Source organism: Gekko japonicus, unplaced genomic scaffold (genome assembly GCF_001447785.1).
Source record: "Gekko japonicus isolate JY-2015 unplaced genomic scaffold, Gekko_japonicus_V1.1 scaffold18, whole genome shotgun sequence".
NCBI classification, from domain to species: Eukaryota; Metazoa; Chordata; class Lepidosauria; order Squamata; family Gekkonidae; genus Gekko; species Gekko japonicus.
The window spans coordinates 2,278,186-2,302,117 of record NW_015170275.1 but is presented as its reverse complement, the minus strand read 5'-3'; the positions used below and the strand labels follow the sequence as shown (position 1 = coordinate 2,302,117).

Sequence of the window (23,932 nt, the reverse complement as noted above, 5' to 3'; positions counted from 1 at the left end):
TTTCCCTCCCTCCATCTCCTGGACCCCCCTCCCCCGGTCCACCTTCTAGGGATCAAAAGGAGGAGGAGGAAGGGGGGGGGAGAGAGACGCGCATTCCTCTTTGGGGAGAGGCAGCAGGAACGGAGGAGGAGGTGGGGGGGATCTGAGGAAGGGCGCTAACCTTGTGTCTTAGCCGGGGGGCATGGCATGGCAGGTCTCTCTCGCTCTCTCTCCGGAAAGCCCCCAAGGAGTAGGCTAGGAAGAGAGGCAGCAAGTCCTGGTTTGCCCGGGAGTAGGGATGGAGACTCCAGCTATGTAGGTCTATAATCTTTTAAAAATATGACCTGCTTCACAGCTGGTTGCTCTTAGCCCAAACTGTGGCAGCCTCAAGAAACCTCTCTGTTTGTTGCTGATACTCCTGGTGTAACTTCAGCAAAAGAAGTAGAAGGACGGGACAAGGTTTGCAGGGCAAGCCTTAAGGTGTTCACAGGGCTCTTCACTTTGAAATGAATTTGCCTTCCCTTTATGGAGTCTCTGTATTGCCACCCACCCCCATCAGTCTTCTTGTTTTTGGGGAGGGCTGGCGCTGGCATCTTTTTGAAGTCTGTTTGACAGGAGCACAGAGAAGGACACACCTCCTCGAGCTGTAGCTTCCCCGCAGGCCGAATGTTCCCCTCCCTCTTTCTTCCTTAGCAGCAGCAGCAGCAGGAGGAGTGGCGCCTAAAATTCACTTGCTTGGGGACCGGTTGCAGCTGTCGATCTAGGGCAGGCGCTTTCAGCCTGGCAGATGGGCAGTTGAGGCGGAGACCAGCTTTGCATCTCCTCTCCAACGAATCTTTTAACATGCAGTGCCCCTTTTCTTTACAATAGAAGTTAGCAGGATATGGCCAAAAGTGTGCTGATTATGGGTGAAATACATTTAACAAAGGAATATAGCACAGCGTCTGCCTGACTTTTTCATGCCAGAACAGCTGATTTCAGCAATAGTAAACATCTTTACTTTGAAGACGTGTAGGGCTTACTTTATAAGCTAATGTGGTTAAGGCTGTAATCATATTTATACTTACCTGGTGGTGAAAAGTGCCGTCAAGTCACAGGTGACTTATGGCTACCCCGTAAGGTTTTCAAGGCAAGAGACATTCAAAGGTGGTTTGCCATTGCCTGCCTTCATGTCACAACCCTGGTATTCCTTGGAGGTCTCCAATCCAGATACTAGCCAGGACCCACGCTGCTTTGTTTCCAAGACCTGACAAGATCAGGCTAGCCTGGGCTATCCAGGGCAGGTAGGAAGCCTCATTGAATAAATGGGACTACCTTCTGAGTAAACGTGCATCCTATTGAAGATTACAACAGTGCAGACTGATTACTGTGAAGTAAGACGCTGAGCTCAGTTGGATTTGTTTCTATTTAAGTGTGTTAAACATTACAACCGTAGTTATTTAGAAGATAAGTTTCAACAGCATGCTGAAGATGGTTCCATTGCAAGTTAGACACTAGTGATAGAGCAGCTGTGCAGACTGTTGTAGAGTATATGGTTTGAAAGTTTAGGATATAGATGAAAACAAAATATTGCAGTTGTTTTTGGGAGGGTTAGGGCACTGTGATTCATCAGTTAATCCTTAGTACTTCTCATTTGAATACTGAGTACAGATTTACAGTATAATCCTAAATGGAATTACACCTTGCTAAATTAATTGAAGTCAACGGATTTAGACGAGTGTAACTGTTTAGGATTGCTGTCTAAGGGAATTTTTTAAAAAGAGTATATGATAAAATAATTTTAAAGAACACACATTACTGTGTTTATTCTTTTCCATACATAAGACCCAGGCTAGAAATGGATAGGATATCTTGATTTCAGTGTGATTTAGGCACACTAATTTTTCTATAGTTTGCATCTAAATAGGTAGAAATAAGCCCTGAGGGATTAAGATGCAAAAATTGTTTGACAGAACTGTATTTTGCACAAAGACACAGTTTTAGATACTATGTGCTTTAGAATGAGTTCGAAATTAAATCTCAACTTTGATGCTGTGAAATGTTATGGATTAGCCACTGCCTGTGGTTCAGCAAATTGCCTCATGGTAGTAATTAAGTAGAACCTTACTTTATATAGCTGTGTTTCATGCTCAGTTAAACTTCTGTAATAAAAAGCACGTTCTTGTGTGTTCCTTTTCTAAATAGTTACTTATTGCAGCCTAAGATATGTTAATTCTTTCTACTTCCTGCCACCACATTTTCTTAATCATTGAATTAGTTAGCAGCATAATTTGGGTATAAAAAGACATGTTAAAACGAATCAAATAATTTTGCACAAAGTACAGTTAGAAACAAAATCCTTATATTAGTAATATTCTCAGAATTTTGATTTGATGATGTGGGTTAAAAAGTATATTACCTTGCAACAAGTTTGCTAAAAGGAAAAATATATATTTGTAGACCTTTCTATTCCAACTGGGTATTAAAGTTAAAAAGGTAGAGGTTGGAGTTTAACTACTAATCTAGGCTTTGTTGTTTTAATTGGATATTTTATATGCACTTTTTAATTCTTTAGTATCCATTACAATTAATGGCAATCAGTATTTTGAAATAAGAATAAATTTTCATACAGCATGAAAAAGCACACGTAGGTAAAATCTGTTTCAATAATACTGTAATGTGTTTTGTGATTATGAAATCCTTTTTAAATTTGCCTTTATGTTATCATGTATGGGTTAAGAACATGACTGAATTGCAAATGACAAGGGAGGTGATCAGGTGAATAATGTTAATAGCATTGTGAAGGCGACATTTGTTATAAGGACCTTTGCCTTAACTAACAAGTTGTCTGATTTCACCTAAGATGTGTCCCTTATACCCTCATGTTAAACATGGTCATCGTGATCCACAGATGTGCAGGCACACCAATGATGAACAAAACTTAGAAAGCATGGGTTTCCTTGTTCACTGGATGTAGGCCTATTGCTGCATTTACAGTGAATGGTCATCTGTTGTTATTTCAGTGACGTTTCACTGGAAATGGGAGAAGAAGCCAGGTTGTGTGAAAGAGGGGAAAAAACACCCTTTCTGCCTTGGTTTGACCTGTTTCTTGATACTCTTGGCTAGGAAGTCAGTGAAATATCTTCCCCCCCCTCCCTTTTCTAGCCTCTATGAGTCAATAGGCACCCTGCTGCTCTGTACAGACTCACCTCAGGTATATATGAGAGAGATTCATCATATAAGGCAAGTCCAATCGAGCCATATTAATGCCAACTGCCTAAAGCACAAGCATGTCCAAACAGGTGGCAGTATCTGTCAGTACTTATTCGCCAAAGTGGCCATCTCTTAAAAGGAAGGAGCCACTAATGGAGGTTATATGGCTTTCTTGTGACATTGTGTCTGACCCTTCAGTAATACTGAAGCCTCAGTCTCTGTCTTATAGGAAGTAAAATTTAATATACTGCCATTCACAGGAAGTATGCTTTGTAAAATTCCGCTAGTGAAATGTGCCGAGAAAGTGGATTCCATTCCAGATACTAGTCTAGGTAATAATAGTTGCAAAGAGCCCAGTCCTGTGTTCTACTGTGGACAGTGCAGTGAGCTACCAATAAAGTGCTATACAAGAAGTGGATAAATGTGGATTTAGCAGAGCTCTCAGTGGTACTTTTATCAAGAGATGTGTTCATTAAATGGTTTTCCTCCCTCTTGTGAATCCAGCAGGAATGACCAACTTTAGAGTTATTGGTGTGCAGAAATTAAACCCCTTCCCACCTTCTTTGTGTTTTCAAAGAAGGAAAGTAAAGTTGCCTCTGTTTTCTATCAATCTCAAATAGTGTTCTGCCCAGGACACTAATAGTGTTCTGGAAATATCAAACTCCTTGAATAAAACTTTGTTGGTCTCAAAGGTGCCAGTGGACTCAAACTTTGTTCTGCTGCTTCAGACCAACACGGCTGCCCACCTGAATACGTTTTAACCAGGGAGTGATTCAGACAGCAGAGGTTCATGGAGGATAGGTCTATCTAGGCATGGTGACTAATGGGAACCTCCACATTTAGAGGCACTAAACCTCTGAATAGCGTTTCCAGGAGGCAACATTAGGGGAAGGCCTTGGCCTCTATGCCCCGTTGTTGGCCCTTCAGATTAATTGGTTGGCCACTGTGTGAGACAGGATGCTGGATTAGTTGGACAACTGGTCTGATCCAGGTGGGCTCTTACTAAGTTCTTACAAAACCTTAATCCAAACTGTGTTAAATGTTGTAGCTGAAGAGTTAAATTTACAATTTTTCTGAGGTATTTTAATTAAATCAGGACAAGTCTTTGATTACATTGACTTTGCCACTTGTTAAAACATTCTTTTAGATTTCAATTGGTCAGTATATTTGTATTCACTTGCATGTTAAGCTACAGATTTCAGCATAGCACTGTGTAGTAAAGAATCCAGCTGCAAAGAACTAGCATGAGTATCATTAAATTGCAGAAGAGGTTAAGGTTAAAAACTGAACTTTGCCTTTATGCATTATTAACAGCCATGATACCAGTTGCTGCTTATTTGTATAATTAATATATTTATGTTTGTAAACTGGTCTAAAATTCTGTTCATTGTACATTTAGCTAGACTATAGGCGTGTTCATACAGAATAATTATCCTGAAGGAATACTTATGAGGCTTTTATACTACTGCATCTCTTGGTAGCTGTTCTTAGTTTACAGAAAGGTCTGTTATGCTACTGCTTTTAAATCTTTGTCATCCTTCGCTCCTTAAAGAGAATCAGATTTGTGCAGAAAATCCTGTGATATTTCAGAAATCCTTTGACCCACAATATAACAAAGTGCTTACAATTTCCATTTGTATTGATGGGAAAGCATTAAACTTGGACTTTCTTCTCCTGTAGAAATCAGTGAGAATTAAATGTGCTTTTTTGTGTGGATTGCACTCTTAAAAAATCTGGAGACAGTTAAGCCATCAGGATAAGATTCCTTACTGTAACAATTTAAAATAAGAAGCAACTCTTACAGTGCCTTTTTTAGTCCATTGAATTCAGTGTAACTCTTGCTTAGGACTGAACTGTGAATCATGAGAGCGTGTGGGAAATACGGTATATATTTAAAAGTGAGTCAGTTCTTATATAACACTGCTGTTCCATTCTTATATGTGGCTCACATCCAGGTCTACTTCTACTGAGGTGTAACAGTATCAAGTGCTTCTAGATTTCCTGACAGAAACATAAAATAACAGTATTCCTTTTAGGACCCTTTTTCAATTTTCCTGATGGAAAAAATGGGACTTTTAGGGAGCACTGGAAAAAAATCCTATGAAATATTTTATCTTTTGGAATGAATTAAGTATTTTAAGGATAAGGTGATTTCAATTTTGTACAGTGAATTTTTGTGTGTAGAGGAACCTGCAGCATTAGATAATGCAATTAAAATACACATTTCTGTCTTTTTCCCCATGTCCTTTGCCTCAGGAAAAAACAGCAACACTTTTTCTGTGGCTTCAGAATTTCCAGAAATTTTGCATTCTGAGAGAGGAAATTGAAATTGTGTTAATGTATAATAGCAGATGCTTTTTTTAGTTGTACTAGTCTGTATTCTGAAGATTAATTTTAGTTCTAAATTCCAAAAGCTACTGTGTCATTACTTTAGCACTTTTATGCACCTAAGTTGGTGGTTACCTGAAATTGCTCAGGCTCATCCTCAAAATGCCTCTTCAGTGGATAATTTGTTTGTTCCTAGTGTGTAATTAATCACTTCCACTTACTGATTGAACATTTTGATAGATCAAATGTTATTGTTTATCAGCCAGCTGAAACACACATCAAGTGGTAATCCTGTAACTCTGGCAGTAAAGTTTAGTCACATTGCATTAAATAAGCAGCCGTATAATGCATGAATGGTTTAAGAGGTTGCAGGTTTCCCTCCCCTAAAGTGTAGTCGGTAAGAAGGTACTTGTTAGTTTTAGATGGTGAGTGTTTAATGGTACTAGTCAGTAAGATAGCAGGATAGTTTTGGTTGATGAATTGCAAGGTTTAGATCTTTATAAATCTCTTATTGCAGCAGATGAAATGCAGGGTTAATTCACATATGTACAACTTAGAATCACTTTGCTCACAGAACTGCAAAACCGCAGCACTTCAATCAATTAACAGTGGTTTTTAAAAGTGAGAGTCTAGAACAGGTTCCTTACTGAAACAATAATATTTTCACTATGCTTTTAATGATACTTAGAAAGCATTTGAATTAGATTGACTACAACACTTTAATACACTTATAATAGATTTTAAATAAATTACTTAGTTTAAAATCATCCTCTAATTCTGAAGAATATTTCATCTGTCATTTATTTTTGCTTCTAGTACTTTGAACTCTCTTGTCAACCAGTGAAGCAGCCCCACTTAGTACATTTGAGAGAGTGGAGAGGCAGACTGTGTATGAGATGAAGAAAACAGCAACCTGATCAGTAGTGTAATTCTTTATGTTAAAATACAGCATAACCGTATAGATTAATCTGTAGACTATGCTGCTGGTCTGAGTTTAAGGGCAGCTTTTTACATTATTTTTCCCATGCTTGACAAGGTGTGATTATTGACATGTGCTTGACAGTACAAGTGTTTGGTTTGCCAGCAATACATAATAGATTAATCATGTTTTCTGTAGCTTCCCCATCCATAGATGAAAACTGGAATTCTCAAAATCCCAAGAGTTGCATGAGCATCAGAATAATATACTGTGGACTGCCTATTGCCCACCTGTATTTTACATCGCTTTGTTAAGAGACAGCTGTGTATCTCTAAAACTATGTAGACTCCTGAAACACTGGAATTCTTTTTATGTTTCTAACAGGCACTCCAGTGGCAAAGGGATGATTATCACTGCAGGGTTGGAATCTTTATTACAGGAGCAAGTGCAATCTTATGGTTAGAACAGCAACAAAAAGGTAACACCCGCTGCTCTAAACACACACACTGTTTAAAGTAATCTGCACATAAAGGTGGCCAATTAGACTCAACATCAGCTTTCACAGTTTATTGCTCATGGATGGCAGGAATGTGTTTGACTTCGGCAACTATTTGTAATGTTCCAGACTTGCTTTCATTTTGGTTTCTTTTATTTGTTGGAGGTCATATAACTGTGAAATGTGCTTAGATATTACTTGTCTTTACTTTTTACAGTACTATTGGCCATCCCTTAAAACCTGTTTATGTGTTCAAAATATATATGCAGAAATTCGTCCCAATTTTCTTTGCTGCTTAAAGTATCACAGAATTTTAGAGTTCAGACAGTATTACTCTAGAGAGCTGCATAATGAAGCATGCAATATTCAGTGTTTTCATTGGAGATACGTATTTCCCTGAAGTTCTAAATGGTAAAAGTTTTATAGTTCTTTAGCACCATCATGAAAAGTAAGTTTACATATTCTGGTATACTGCTGTGAAGTCTGACAAATTAAGCTACTGCTTTGATAACTGTCCATAGCTTTTAAACAGTGGTAACTAATATGAAAATATTTAATGACGTTTACTGTGTTCAGAAGTCAGGTTTAAAAATTATTTATTTTATGAAAATAAAATTATACAAACACAAATAATTAGGTATACAAAGACAAACTATCAATGTCAGTTTATTCAGATGCATATAACATGCTTTTGCATCAGTATTTATAATCCGGAGGAGCTAGCCATGTTAGTCTGTTGCTGCAAAATACTAAAAAGCCCAGTGGCACCTTTAAGACTAACGAACTTGATTATAGTATAAGCTTTCGAGAAACACAGCTCTTTTCGTCAGATGCATCCAACGACGCGAGCTGTGTTTCTCGAAAGCTTTTGTTACAATCAAGTTCGTTAGTCTTAAAGGTGCCACTGGGCTTTTTAGTATTTATAATGTAATTTAAAATGGTTTTATTAATGCACAGAATGTCAAATCTGTGCTTAACTGTGTCAGAGGTACTTTAATACTTTCCACCTCAATGAAACTGGCTAATTTTGATACTTAACGTGTTCTTGCTACTTGGCTTAACTGCCTCCCTGCAGACCACTTTAATAGAGAAGAGGTTTACATTGAAGAAACGTAGAAGTTTATGTTGAAGAAAAAGGAATTTCATTTTCATCCCGACATTTTCCCTTTTTATTTGTGGTCAAACACATTGTAAATATGCCATTGAAAAGTAAAGAAAAAATTAATCTGTTAGCTAATTAGAGTATATGTTTGGTCTGATACACTTCATTGATTTTTTTTTCTTATCATATTAAATAAATGAAGTTGCTAAAAATTAGATTTTTAAAAAAATCATAGCCTAATCTAGTAATACATAATTGAGGATCCAGAGGGCTGTTCACAGACTTCCACATATGCAATATGACTTTTCCACTTTCCTTTGTATCTTTGCAGGTGTTCTTGTATAGTTTTGACCCATTAAGGCCTAAGTGGGGTCCTGGTTGATCAGACCAGATGTCCATGTAGTTCAGTATCCTGTTTCCTGTAGTGAACAATCGGATGACTCTAAAGTGCCCCAAAGCAGAGTACAGAAGCCAGATATTCCTCTTATCATTGCTTCCCAGCAACTAGTACTGAGAAGTTTCTTGGAAGCTTTGTTTAGTTGTTTTGGCCTATGGATTTATATTGCAAAGCAATTTTGTGTTGTGAAATACAGAAAGATTGATTTATGTTCCCCTTCCCAATGTAGCCTATTTCCTCTATTATTGTGGAAAGTAAGGTGAGCCTGAAGAGTGGCATTAGATGTGAAATAATCAGCAACCTCTCCTACTATTGCTTTACTCTGGCTCAGTGGGCATGTGTTATGTTCTTGGCCATATATATTACCAGCATTAATCAAGGCTACACACCTCAGGAAAGCAAGGGCATTAAATGACAATATAATTAAAGTGCTACCACAAGCTTACAGTGGAACTTGGAGAACTAGCATATTCACAGCTACTTAATTTTTATCTTCTGTAAGTTTGAGGAATGAATAAAAACAACAGCTTTCCAGCTTCACTGCTGTGAGGCACACTGCTAGAACTATTTTGATAAAGCTGATTGAAATGTTTAAAAACTTGAGTAGTAAAATGCAAAATGATGTGGGGCAGAGTAGAGAAACTAGCAAAGTAAATCATGTTTTCTTTACTGTGGTGTGTCAACCATCACTGGTTTTTAAAACACAGTTTAATGAATTAACCATCTTACTGGCAATGTACTTAAGAATTCAAAATCATGTGCACTAGTAAATGATCGCACCTGCAGACTGAAGCAAACAGTTTTTGTTAGACAGCAGTTTAACTAATATTTATTCCTATATTTATCCATTTGTATAAAATAATTACGTATGCATACATTTCTACAAAAATATACATAGCACCACATTTTAAGAAATAGGTTTTAAAAACAACAAATGTATACAACATTGTCAGGACATAAGCATATGACATTGTAATTTATTGTTCTGAAATTATTAGACACATCCAATTAGTCATAAAAAGCATATAATAATACTACCTTGTTTGTAGTGTATATATAAAGAGTAATTTTAACCATTGCCAGCAAGACACTTAACAGGCCTTCATTCACAGAAGAGTTTTAGATTTCTTGAGGTTGCAAAGCTTAGTTTTGCTGCCACAATTAAATGTGATCCATAAACTTGGTGTAAAATATTTATAATGCAAGGGGGGTATTAATAAGCAACATATATTTGAATAATAGGAGTTAGGAACAATAGCCTAACTATAGTATTTAAAATAGAATATCTGAACTCAAGAGTAAGTACACTGATGTTGTATTACATTCCTTAGAGTTTGCTTCCAAATAAATGTTTTTTGGGCATGAGATGTAGAGATATTCATCATTGTGGTCTCTATGCAGACTCACGTCTGGGATCTGTGCAGGTCTGCTGTGGTAGAAGCTTCCAAAGCTTTCCAAACCCCAGAGGGTGCTTTTGCCTCCAACTGGCCTTCCTGCCAAAATGGTCTCATGATAGGAGAGGAGAGGGCCTGTCTCCTCAATCCTCCTTCTGCCAGAGTTTCCAGCTTCTGCTGTTCCTTTTCTCTTTCTGTCTGAATAATTTCCTTTGACCTAGAGATCTTTGCAAGTTCACAGCCATGAGTTGAAATGTATTTATTTATTTATTTATTTATTTATTTATTTGATTTATATACCGGTGTTATGTATTGAGCCTGAGCTAGTACCTGGAACTGGTCGAGCTTGTTCCTCCAGAACAGTAGCTGACCAGGATCCTGGACCCAGTATTTAACAGAACCCAGTATTTAACAACCACTCTCCCCGGACGGGCTCAGGGCGGTGTACAACAATTAAAATAATACAATTAAAACAGCGTTAAAATAACAATTTGCACAGAATAGTATCCTAAAATACCATGTAAAGTGGAGATATCCGATGTTAAATGAAATCCAGTGTCTAATCAGATCCAGGCCACCGGTGGATGATTGGTCAAAAGCTTGGAGGGGAAGGGACGTCCGCTGCCTCAACCAAATGCCCGGTGGAAGAACTCCATCTTGCAGGCCCTGCAGAACTGCAATAAGTCACACAAGCCCTGATCTCGTAGGGGAGCTCACTCCACCAGGTGGGGGCCAGGGCTGAAAAGGCCCTGGCCTGGTTGAGGCTAATTGGATGTCCCAAGCAATGTTGATTTGTGGACCTCCATGCCCTCCAGGTCTCATATGGGGAGAGGCGGTCTTGTAGGTTTGCTAGCCCCTGGCCATATAGGGCTTTAAAGGTAAGCACCAGCACCTTGAAAAGGATCCGGAATTCAATAGGCAGACAGTGCAGTTCATGCAGCACTGAGTGGATACAAGCCCAGACAGGCATTGCTGTCAACACCCATGCTGCCATATTCTGCACTAGCTGCAACTTCTGGAGCAGAGTCAAGGGCTGCCCCACGTAGAGAGAGTTACAATAATCCAGTTTGGAAGTGACCATTGCATGGGTCACTGTAGCTAGGTCTCGGGGAGTGAGATATGAGGCTAACTGCCTGATCTGTCTCAGATAGAAAAAGGCAAACCTGGCAGTGGCAGTGACCTGGGTCTCCATGGAAAGGAAGGCATCCAGGAACATTCCTAGGCTCTTCACTCCCGACATAGGCACCAGTGGAGCCCCATCAAAGGTTGGGAACCTGATCCCCTGACCCAATCCCCCGTAACTCAGGTACAGGACCTCCATCTTAGATGGATTTAGCTTCAGTCGGCTCTGTCGTAACTGTCCTGCCACAGCCTGTAATGCCCTGTCCAGATGTCCTAGGGCCGTGTCCGGGTGGCCATCCATCAGTAAATAGAGCTGGGTGTCATCCGCATACTGGTGACAGCCCAGCCCATATCTCCGGATAATCTGGGCGAGGGGGCGCATATGGATGCTGAACAGCATGGGGGAGAGAATCATTCCCTGCGGGACACCACATTACAGTGGATGCCGCTGGGATAACTCCTCCTCGAGGGCCACCCTCTGTCCCTGACCCTGGAGGAAGGAGGCCAGCCACTGCAAGGCAAGCCCCCATATCCCACCTCATGGTCAACCATATCGAACTCTGCCAACAAGTCAAGAAGAATCAGCAGCGCCAATCTGCCTCGGTCCAGGTGTCTCTGGAGATCATCCACCAGGGCAACCAGCACCATGCTGTCCTGAGCCTGCCTTGGCGGGGACAGCGGGGTATAAATTCAACTAATAAATAAACAAATAATAAAATAAATAAATCTCTGTCCCATGGGTGGGGTGAAAACCAGACTGGAAGGGATCCAGGAATGGCCCCAAAGATGCTGTTTAAGAAGCATATGTGCTATGGTACCAATTGGTTCAAATGGATGACCATTCCTGTTGCCTGCCATAATGAATGTGCTTGCTCTCTTTGCAAGCAGTTTTACTTAGTTTATCTTTATTGGCATTATAAAAGGAAGAACATTAAGACAAATACATAAAAGGATTGAACATAAACTAAATCACGAATTAAAATATCCCAGAATTACAGTATATTACTTCTTATTAGAACAGCAGCATATAAAAACTTTGCCACAGAATCAGTTACGTTGTCATCAGTGTTGTTAAGGAGAAAAAAAATTATATGTATCAGGAAAATCTATAATGCTGGATAAAACTGAAGATAAAATACTTTGTCTAATATTATTATAAACTCTAACAACACATGAGACACTGTTTCAATAGTTCCGTTTAAACAAGGGCAATGTGTTAGTAAGGGGTATACCCTGAAATCTTCCAGTTAAAATCGCTGAAGGTAAAACATTAAGCCTAGCAAGAGAAAAAATTCTATGGAATTTTGGAGTCTGTAGTTGGTAGAGGTAACTACGAAGAAGTCCTACAGTGGGAAATATCCCATGGCTAAGGGGAGAGCAGGTCTTTATTGGCTGCATTGTACAGATTGGATAGCTCTACCTCCAATAATCTGTTCCTTATTTTTTGAAATGCCTGTTTCTGAAAGTAAAAGGAGAGGTTCGAGGGGGGTATTCAAGGTTCCCAGTTTACTCTCTGTGGTAGCTAACCAAGGTGAAAAGTCAGATTCTGTTAAAAGCTGATAATTGTAACTGGAACGGTCAATGTTATAATGCAGCCGAAGCCAGTATTTAAAGGTCATAAGCCACACCCTAGTGGTCATAAGGTTTTGACCACATTCCAGACATAGGGTCGCATATGAGACACAAGATGGAACGCCCAATATCTTCCGTAAGAAGGACAAATGTGCCTGTTCAATTGACTTGTTTACTGCATCAATCCATATAGGGACACCGTAAAGTAATTGGAGCCTTACTTTCAGATTAAAGACTTTTAATACAGCCGGTACATATTGATTCCCTTGGTCAGAGAAATAAAAATGTAAGAGCGCATTGATATTCACCTTGGAGTTGTTAATTGTCACTTTTCGCTGATGGGCCCAAGATGTAGTGACTTGAAAGTGAAGGCCTAAGTACTTAAAAGGTTTAACTTGTTCAAGCTCAGTCACCTACCCTCCAGGTAAATTGCTTCCTAGATTTAGAGAAAACGAAAACTTTAGGTTTCTCTTAGTTCAGTTCTAACTGATTAATATTACAACATTCCCAACAACTATTCAACAAACGAAGTCAACCAACTTGGGAACAAGAGAGCAAAACCACATTATCTTGGAGGCGTCTCATTCTCCTTATATACCACCCTACCCAATGATCCAATTGATTTGGAGGTGACTTTGCAGTCCAAGGATGAGATTGAAGTTGAGCTGTTTTCCAGCTCTAACATGTGTGAACATGAAGGAGTTCCCCTGTTCTCTTGGGCTTTGCTGAAGAATTGGCTGAAGTGAGTTGATGTTCACAGTTTAAGCGGAAACAGGCCTGCAGAGACTGTGGCCACCACATCCACCAGGTCCATCAATATCTTCTTGATGTCAACCTTCTCGTTTGGATCCAACTCAGAAAAATAGGGGATCCCAGTCCCATTTCAGACAATGATGACCTGTACCTCTACTTGGAGCAGATATTAAGGGTGGCTGATTCCCTCAAAATCAACATGTCTTTATTAGTTCTTAAAGCCTGCAGAGTCTGCTGCACTTGCTGCCAAACTATGGCAGAATCCTGCCACCTTAGAAGGTAGAGTCTATGTACACGTTTATGTACAAGTTTAAGAAGGATGGTCCTATGTTTCTTTTCTCTCACTCAAGGTTTAATTCTTTTCTCTCACCCTAGGTTTAGTTCTCTGGTTGTGGAAACCCACCCCTACCATAAGCAAAAGGCATCATATCCTTCAGCCCCTGTAGACAGGGAGGGCCACAAAGTGAATAGTTTGGGTAGAAATTGTATTCCTCCATCTGTCACTCAGAACAGCCAACTAGAAGTCCATTATGGGCTGCTATCAGTTATTTCTATGGGGACAGATGTCATACTTTTTGAAGTCCCTCTCTGATGAAAATGGTGGCTAAAATGCAGTAGGCTGAAGCCATTAAGCTCTGCTGGTGGGGGCATGGTCTCCTCCATAGAACTCAGGTGACATGCTTGGCTGCAGTTAACTGCCCCTCCCAACCACTCCAGAAGGAAGCTTGAAGATGGTCCTTTTGAAGGTGATACCCTCTTTAGCACAGAAACAGACAATGCTCTTGAGCACATTCAGACAAACAGGTGCACTGCATGGTCTCTTGGTCTGATTTCTCTTTCTCCACCTACTTATAGACCCAGACAATACCCCAGGTACAGGTCATTATACCACAGGCAGGGTTTTGATTGTCCCCAGGGCCAGTATCAACAGGCTCCATCCTACAAGCCCAGTACGCTTTCCAGTAGTGGTATGATAAGGATAGTTATTTCAAACAAAGGCCTAAAGGTAGATCTCAGTCCCCCAATGGGTACTGTCCTCACCAGAAGGACTACTACAATTGATTACTTCCCTTAGGAAATATGGGGCACTAATAGGCTATGCCACTTTTTATTGGCCTGGTCTTCCTTCACCATGGATAGTTGGATGTTATTCATTGTCAAGTGCTGATATTCCTTGCTGTTTTCTATCCACCCATCTACATCCCTCTGGAGTCTTGTCAGTGTCTGCCACAATCCTTGCTGGAAGAAGTTGAAACCTTGTTAAAGGCGCAATTGAGCCAGTTCTGCTCTTACAGCAAGGGTCTGGTTTTTATTCCAGGTATCTTGGCCTCACCCTGTTTTGGACCTTAGAAACCTAAATATTTCCCTCACAGTTTAAAAGTTTTGAATGGTTCCTTGGCTGATGTTTTGCTGCTATTACAAATAAAGGTGTAATTTGCTTTTTTGGATCTCAAAGATGAATATTTCCACATTTCTTTTGACCCTGCTTTGTGGCAGTGTCTCCGTTTTACTTGTGGTCATAAACACTTCCACTGCCCTGCCACAGCTCCTAGGGTATTCACCAGATGCCTAGCTACTGGTTCATGATCACACATCTGAAGGTCCTTGGATGCAGTGTTTTCCCGTATTTGGAAAGCTAGTTGTTCCCTCCCAAGCATTCTAAATTCACATGCCAAGATAACATTGGGAGTTCTTGAGAGCCATGGCCTAATGGTTAATTGAGATAAATCTTGGTCCCTGCACAGTGTTGGACTGCCACTATGGTAAGGCCTTCTTACCTGAGTCTAGGTTGTGTGATCTGATCACCCTATCCTCTTCCTTTTTGAGGTGTCATCAATCTGCTCATGATAAGTAAGTGTTTATGGGGGGGGGGTGATTGCAGCTTCTACTGGTTTCTTGCCACTGGCCCCCTCCAGTTACAGACCCTGTTAGAGCATTTAAGCTGCAGTACATGGAGGAAGCACTTCAGTATCCTCAGAAAAGTGTGAAGGTCTCTGACTAGGGAGACCATTTTGGATAATTTGTCTCAAGGCATGAGTTTTGTCTACAGGTTCCCTGACATCATGGTCACCACTGAAACCTCATTATTGGGGTCGGATGCCCAGTCTGAATGTTCATCAGTTAGTGTTACATGATCTCCTCAAGAGGGCATTTTACACATTAACTTTTTGGAACTCATAGGTATTAAATATATTCTTGCTTTTTTGCAGTTGTTGTTCAAGGTCATGTTGTTCAAATTGTGACAGACAACACAATAGCCATGTTCTGTATAAACAAACAAGGTGGCACAGTGTCTTGCATTCTGTGTGTGGAAGCCATGCAAGCATGGAAATGGGCAATTCAGCATCATTGTTGGCTAGGCTATTCATATGGCTGGTGTGGAAAACATCTGGGCAGATTCAGTGGTCAAGAAGGAGCATTACAAGTTGGTGTTGCACAGAAAAAATCTGACTTTTTCAGGCTTTGGAGTCACCCAAAAATGTCACAATGCAAAGTGCCCCTTCTTCTGCTCCCTAGCAGCAAAGAACCCTCATTCCCTGGGGGACAAATTTCACCTTCTGTTGAAGGGCACACTATCTTACACTTTTACAGCTGAAAAGTACGCAGACGGAGAGTGATTTCCGCTTAGGGTACTTTATTAGATCAGGAACAAGACAACTTTAGCCGGCTCGCAGGCCGGCTTATATTGCCCGTGAAACTGCCACCCATAACACCCCCTACTTCCCAATAGGTTATTTACAGTGGCTGAGAGTTCCATAGGCTCTCGGCCGGGAACCTAGCCCCGATTGATGCGGGCTAGGATCCGCATAGTCCATTGTCTTTTTGAGCGAAGCTCGACGTTTGCGTTTGACCTCGTGGAGCCCAAGCTGGCCACACGGTCTGAACTGGGTATATTACCACAGCACAAGGACAAATCTTTCTTCCTTCTGCTTTCTTCTTTCTGGCATTCAAGCACACAGCCAGTACACCCATCTACGTCCAGAAGCTGATCTAATTTCATTCAACAACATTCTCCATCACAGTGTGGCACCAGTCCATCTCACAGCTTGGGAGGTTTGCCGGAGCACTTGTCTTTTCTGATGCTGGACATTATGAGAGAGGCCAAGACCCCCCCCCCCCATGAAAACCATGTTCTGCAAAATGGATTAGGTTTGCCTACTGGGCTACAGAAAAATGTCTACAATCCTCATCTTGTAGTCTCTCCCAAAGCTCATTTGGTGGCTATATCCACATCTCATGGGGGATTAACAGCAAATCTCTATTTTCATACCCCGACTCAGAGCATTTCCTCAAGGGTCTATACAATGTATTCCCACCACTGATTCCCCCCAGCCCCGCAGTGGAGGCTCTGATTCTCTCCAAACCATGGCTAAGCCATTTGAACCCTTAGCTGCTTGCTCCTTAGCTCATATGTCTGTTGAGGTTGCATTTTTAGTAGCTATCTCTTCTGCTAGATGAGTGAGTGCCCACTGCCATGACCCTCCTTTTATAAATTTGTATCCTGATAAGTTGATCCTTAGGACTAGGTTGTCTTTGTCCCAAGGTGGTCTCTTTTCTCATCGACCAACCCATAGTGTTGCCTGTATTTTTCTCTCACTCTGAGGATGACAAAAGAAAGAGCACTACACACAATGAATGCGTGTAGAGCACTATTGTTTTATTTAGACAGGACTGAACCTGGATATTCGCTACAAGCTGTGTCCCAGTGGTATTATAATTTCTCTGGCAATGGCAATGTGAGCATTGAGGATACAGGTGCTCTCCCCTCCTATCAGATGATTATTTTAATATTAAGGCCAGTGGGAGGGGGAGTGCCCCCTAGGGCTTTTGAATGCTTTGGAAGAGTCTGCCATGGCAGGCCTAGGCAGATCCCAGATGTAGATCATTTGATGAACAACAGTTACGGGTAAGTGCAATTCTGTTTTCTTTTTCATCTTTAGAAGGATTTAAAAACTTGTAGGGGGGGGGGTTGTCCTAGTTTTAGTGTAACTTTGTAATGTCCCCCCAGTAATTTCTGTAGTTCTTTATAAAATGTTTGTATTTGACCTAATATGCTGTATTACTGCTCCACAGGAAACTTATACTAAACAGAAGAGCAAAGTATTCATACAGCGTTTATGTTTTTGTTGTGAAAAGGCAGATCAAACATTGTACCATGGGGAAAACAGCAGCTAAAGGTAAACTTAAATATTTTTTTTAACATCAGGACAATGTGGAATGTCTAGGGGAACCCCCAACCCTTAGATCCTAACAGCCTGGTAGGCATGGCTGCCTGGAGATGCTGATAACATGAAGGAAGGGTCATGTAATATTCCTTACGTTAACCATAGGTCCACGGCCTAGAAGAAGGGATAGGCAAGTAAGAGGTAGGCAGCTTGTGGTTCTTCTGTTGGGTATGCCTCAGCATACGGATCTTATGATTGGCCAAACCAAGTTTAAGGCATCCTGTTTGACTGGATTGTGGGTTGGTTGTAAATTATCTCAAGTTAAAATATATTGCTCAGCTAGTTGTAGATGGGAGTATTTCTGTAACTGGAACAATACAAACAAAACTGTTTATACTGCCTTAAGTTTATATCTAATGGTTTATTATTGATTTAGGATTCCAACCTTGGAAGTGAGGCCATGCACTCCTTTCTCTGACCCTTCCATACAGCTCTGGTACAATTATACAACTGATGGGGGGGGGGGGTGTCTCACATTTGTTAGGAATTGCTAGCATTTTTACGTCTCAGGGTCAGGAAGAGTCCACATTCAGGCCAATATAGGGTCTAACTGGTCATGTCTTTCCTTAAAATAAGGAGAGGAGGAGAATGAGGCCACTTATGTTATCACCGTGGGTTGAATCCTGGCATAAATAATAAATGAACAAGTAAAGAATTAATTCATATCGCTTATAATGTCTTATATATCCATGCCGTGTTATTGTACATATATGTATCTTACTGCTATGCCATTAAAGGTATTTGACTTGACTTGAAATAAATGAACAGTCTCTACCGTAGTTCTTCTAAATCCAACTTTAGAAGCTATTGAAGTACTAAGCTTTGAAAGAGAGCTCAGGTGGTTTCTAAGCACCTTCATAAGAAAGTGAGAAGGAATTTTTATAAAGTTATTAGTTTCAGGCTAAGATAATAGATTCGTGTAAGATATCTTACTGGTTTTTTTTTCTTTACCTCAGTTGTGGCCCATTATAGGTAGGGAATCATTTCCCACCTAAGATCTTAACATTGGCCCCTGTCACACGGGCAGGAAACTGCAGAGGAGAAGTGTGGCTGTTTGCCCCGGGGCAAACTAACATGCAGTAAAGCGATCAGACCTACTGTGGAGGTTCTGTGGAGGTACTGTGGAGGTTCCATGGCAAGGGAGAGGTGCCGATCACAACACACGCCTGCGCGCAATGAAGAAGCGCGCGGCGCGGCTAACTGGTTTTCTTTTTTTGTGTACACTACGAATGCGCATGCTCCGTTGGGTGCGTGTGCGCATCCACGGAGACGTGGGGGAAAAAAAACCCTTTTCCGCAAGGGGACATGGGCGGGCGCCGGATACCACCGGAAACGCGATCAGACGCCCGCCCTTGCCCCGCAGTTTCTGGAAACTAGTACCTCCAAGGTACTAGTTTTTTGCTGCGCTTTTTCGGCAGGAAGCCTCAGTTGTGCCACGGAAGCACTACGCTTCCCAGATGTGCTGGTGAGATCGCGACCGGCAACTCCGCTTGTCTTCCGTATCTCTTGCGTGGCTAATGTTGCGTGTGACCGCAGCCATTGCCTATTTGTCCCCTGGGCCACAGTTAGAGCCATATTTATTGGGATAAAATTGTACCCAGTAATGTTTTTTATTGGAGGCTGGTTAGATGGAATTCTGTTTAGTGAAAATAAAGAAACTTTGCTCAGAGTTGTGTTTTCATGTTTCAGTGGACTCAAAAGCATGTTAGAATTCTAGCATGTATTTACTGCTGCTTGTTACATCTATGTTGGAAACATTAAAAATGCAACCAACCACATCTGCACTGTGGAATTGTTGTGGGAAGACACAATTATGTAGTGTACATGAGGTTTTTTTAAAAAGCCCTGTGGCTTCTTCATCTAGTTAAATCAGGTACTTACTGAATCCTTTGTATTTGCTTTTGCTGCAATGAGTACAGCAAGCCCAAGTGCTCATTATATTGCTATAATTGGATTTCTAACCCATTATGTCTGGGCTTGGAAATGCCCAACATATAATTGAGCATAATGTTCCTGAAGATACCTGAGCGTGAATGCCTAATGCTACTGTTAATATGTACAGTTTACAGGTGTAACAACTCTGAACTAGGGTTGCCAGTCCCCAGGTTTTCGGGGCTTCAGCCTGCCACCGGCCAGCTGACTGGCAGGGGAAACCCTGCTCCCAAACAGCCATGTCCCCAAACAACATCCTTACTGCAATGATGTCACCCAGAAGTGACATCAGGGATGTCGCGGGGACACTCTGGTTTGAGGGCAAAACTCTATGGTAAATTTGGCCTAAAACCACAGAGCTTTGCTCTCAAACCAGAGCATCACTGCGCAATGCCGCCAACATGATGATGCCACTCCCGGGTGCCGTCATCACATTGGGGATGTCCTAGAACGGCCCCCAGATCACCTCGCCAGCGTGACAGGGGGACCTGGCAACCCTACTCTGAACACTGGGTAGGATACATGGCTTTGCCAATGAATATAATTTAAGAGCTTTAGAAAGAATACATTACAGTTGTCTTTCAGAAGTCTACAGAAAATTATCTAAGCAATTCAAAATTTGGAAGATCTGTGGTTTGGGCCAGAGGTAAGAACGGCTAGTAACCAGTCCAAGTACAACAGATTCCCAAGAGGAGGCAAGATGGCACGAACTCTTGTTAGTTCTCAGCCATTGTTCAATCTGTCCTTCATGTTTGCATGTATATGCAGTGATGTTAGCTGCTGTTACAATCTGTAACTATGGGAAAGGAAAGACTTTTTGTTATAAGGGAATATATTTTACAATTTAAACGAATACCTTTTTATTAATATCTAAATATGTTCAGATTTTTTTGTACCTTCCTTTCATAGTATACCTCTCCCAGTTCCTCCAGATTGCATTCAGTACATGGCTTGTGTATCATGCCCTTAAACATGCTTACTTAGAAGTAACTCCTGGTATCATCTGTGGGCTTTTTACTTCTAGGTAAATGTGTTTAGGATTGCAGCCTTAGTATTTTTATCATTTCATGTGTGTGCTTAAACTTAACCACCAGTTTTATTAATTTAATCCTATTAACAGGTTTTCTCCTCCCTCCTTTATACAATATAATGACAATTTACAATAGCAGATACTATTAGGAAACCACAACAATAACAACATAATTACAAACACAAAAAACACAAGAGTGATAAAACCAAACAGCTATTCAATATATAGCTATAACCTTCAAATGATCAGGAAGTGTCTTTTTAAGCTTACTATATCTTTCCATATATTCAAGAAAAGGGAACCAATGTTCCAAATAATCTGAATGAAAGTCTGTTTTATTAACAGTTTTCAACAGAAATGTTCTTATACTATAAAAATTGTGTCTTATATCTTTTTAGATTCCAAGACTATTAAAAAAGAAAAACATGGGAAGAGTAATCAGTCAAGCAATCAGTTGGTAAATAATGGTATGTATTATAAATACAAACTTAATACATTGTCTTTTAAAACTATAAAATGTTGCTATATATGAGTGTCAGCCTAACAAATTGTGTTTGCAGTCCTACAAACCATTAGTATTACACAAGTGGGGACCCGCAAGAAACTTGTGGGAGTGTTTATCCCATTTCCCCCCACCTCTGCTTCTTCCCCTCTCCCTCTACTTCTCTCACACTCGTTCTCCTTCCTGCTACCCCTTTTCTTTCTCTCTCTCTTCCCTCCATGCCAGTCACTTCCTTTCTGCCCCCACCCCATCACTCTTTCTGCCTCGTCACTCTCCTGGCCTCCCACCTACTTTCTCCCCCCCTCCCCACAGTTGCAGTGGCAGCAGCCTCTCTCCAGGAATCACAATGGATTGCCCAAATACAGAGATCAGTTTCTCTTAGGGTTGCCAGCTCCATGTTGGGAAATTCATGGAGATTTGGGGCTGGAGCCTTGGGAGGATGAGGTTTGAGTTTGGAAGTGACCTCAGCAGGGTATAATGCCATAAACCCCACCCTTCAAAGCAGCCATTTTCTCTGGGTGAACTGATCTTATGAGGAAAGGCTGAAAGAGTTGGGTATGTTTAGCCTGGGAAAGAGAAGGCTTAGAGGGGACATGATTGCAGTCTTCAAGTATTTGAAGGGCTGTCAATTAGAAGATGGAGCAGATCTATTCTCTCTTGCTCCGGATTGCAAGACTAGATCTAATGGGTGGAAATTACAAGGGAGTCGTTACCGGCTAAATATCAGGAGAAACTTCCTAACTGTAAGAGTGGTTGAGCAGTGGAACAGTCTGCCTCGGGAGGTGGTGGATGCTCCTTCACTGGACGTTTTCAAGCGGAGGCTGGACGACCATCTTTCGGGTATGTTGTAGGTATGTAGGGCTATCTTTCCGTATACTCCTGCAGAGTGCAGGGGGTTGGACTAGAGGACCTCCAAGGTCCCTTTTCCGGGAAGTATGTTAACAAGACAGAGTTGAACACTAGGTCAGTACAAGTGGAAGAATTTGAAGGCATTTGAATAATTTAAAATTATGTAAAAGATATTTCTATGTGATAAACCTATACAGTACTGTAAGCCAAACCACATATTCTCCTTTGTGTAATACATATACAAGCTGCAATCAGATAACAGTAGTGTGATGTTTGTCAGGGATGGAGAAGTATCTCACAGTAGGGAAGAGGTAAAGGTAAAGGTAAAAGTAGGAAAGGCATATTTTGAGTATGTGTTGCTTGCACCTAGCTTGAGTTGCATTTGCTGACCGAAGCAAGGGGCCTTTCTAGATGTCTCTTACAATTAATTGTGACTTTCCCAGCCATGTATTTCCTACTGTGGGCGTGCTCCTTAGATCACCTGATAGGTAAGGTTGTGTGTGATTGAGCCGTGCAGGGAAATGCTTGCTGCTGCCTTGGATAAGATGGAATAGAAGCTCATGCCAGACATGTGATTGGGGTACTTCTGGGAAGAAGTTCAAATAAAGTAATTACATGTTCTTTTGGCAGCATTTCCCTTCTACACCTTTGCTTCTCCCTTATTAGCGTCTGTTCAGCCCAGGCAGCAGCAATAGCAGCACAGTTCTCATTTGGTGCTCTTAACTCTTCCAGGAGCACATTTCACATAGCAACTCTAATGCAATTTATTGGTTTATATAGGACTAGGGGGAAAGGCCTGTTGTGGAAAGAAAGACAACCAGCGCTAGCAGGAGGCAGTGGGAGAGCAGGCCGACCGTGGGGAGGGAAGGAAGGACAGAAAGAGAAGGAGGGAAGCTCAGAGGGAAGGCAAGGAGATGGGGGGAGGCTCTCTGACTCCGCGATCAAGGTCGGCCTCCTCGGGCCCCCCCATGCCGGCCCCAGCGGCTGCAGCCAGCAGTAGCAGCAGTTACCGGGAGCAGGGAGAGTAGCGAAGGATGGGTGGCGAAGCATCCCTGGAGAGTTGGTCCACAGGCAGGAATGGAGGCATTTGGGCGGTGTGAGCAGGCAGGCTTTCGGGCGGTGTGTGTGTATGCAGGCAACTGAGACCGTGTTTGGAGCGGTGGGGGCGTGATCGGAGGCGGCGGGAGGTGGGGGGCCAAGGTGGTCTCACGCGGTGGCGAAGAAGATTCCTCAGGCCGCCCCTCGGCCCTCCCAAGGACTTGAGAAGGCGTGGGGGGGGGGAGACAGGCTGGCGACACACGGTGCAGCGGGGAAGGAGAGGCCAGATGGCCCCCGGCCCTCGCCGCGGCTGCAGACTCTGGGGTGGGGCGCACTGGGGAAGGACATGGGGCATGGTAGGTGGCCATCCCAGAGGCCTCCCTGTGTTTTTGGAGTGGCGGCGAGTCAGGGAGTGCTGGCATGGCCTGGGGCCCGAGGAAGGCGGTGTCACCGTGATCCAGTATTGGGCCTGCAGGGTGTGCTAGCCGCTGCCTCCGCCTCCCATTCATCGTGGCTTGCTGGCTCTTGGGCCTGTGGGCCAAGCCACCCTCCGCCAGTGCCGTGATTCCCTCTTGGTTCTGCAGGCCGAGCAAGGCCACACGGTTGCCTGGGCTTGTGGAGGCCTTCCCCGGTTCAGTTATTGCACTGTGAAGTTATGTTATGACATCTGTTCTTTTAAAAGACGAAAAAGCAGAACATGAGAATAACGTTTAAATCTAGATGTAAAACATACTAAAGCTTATTCCCTTTTCAGAAGTGAATATCAATGCAGCCTTGTTTGTTTGGAAATGTGACATCCCTTCTCCATTCATACAGAGTCTCTACTAGCCTCTAAACCTTTCTCTCTCATGTTCAGGGTACACGTAGGTCAAGATGTCACATTGACCACCCTTCTAATCTCTTTTGAAATATATGGAGAGCCTTGACCATTTCCTCTCTCTCACTCACAGAGATATCAGCAGACAGAGTAGCCCAACCCCCTTTAATAACAGGCTCTCACTCACACAGAGTTATTGGGGTTGGGAGCTCAAACACTATTCCAGTCACAGACTGCCAGCATTTATTCATATTCTGAAATACATATATATATACATATATATA

At 41.8% G+C, this 23,932-nt stretch overlaps 1 protein-coding gene across 1 annotated transcript in view; it reads left to right on the top strand.

The window, feature by feature from the left end:
• Positions 1-17,342: 17,342 nt before the first annotated feature.
• LOC107115843 (sex comb on midleg-like protein 2) overlaps positions 17,343-23,932 on the top strand; it is a 58,842-nt gene continuing 52,252 nt past the window's right edge. Inside the window, exons 1-2 of the mRNA XM_015417608.1 lie at positions 17,343-17,432; positions 20,841-20,909. Coding sequence (XP_015273094.1) covers positions 17,411-17,432; positions 20,841-20,909 — 91 coding nt within the window. The 5' untranslated portion in view covers positions 17,343-17,410. The remainder of the gene's footprint in view (positions 17,433-20,840; positions 20,910-23,932) is intronic.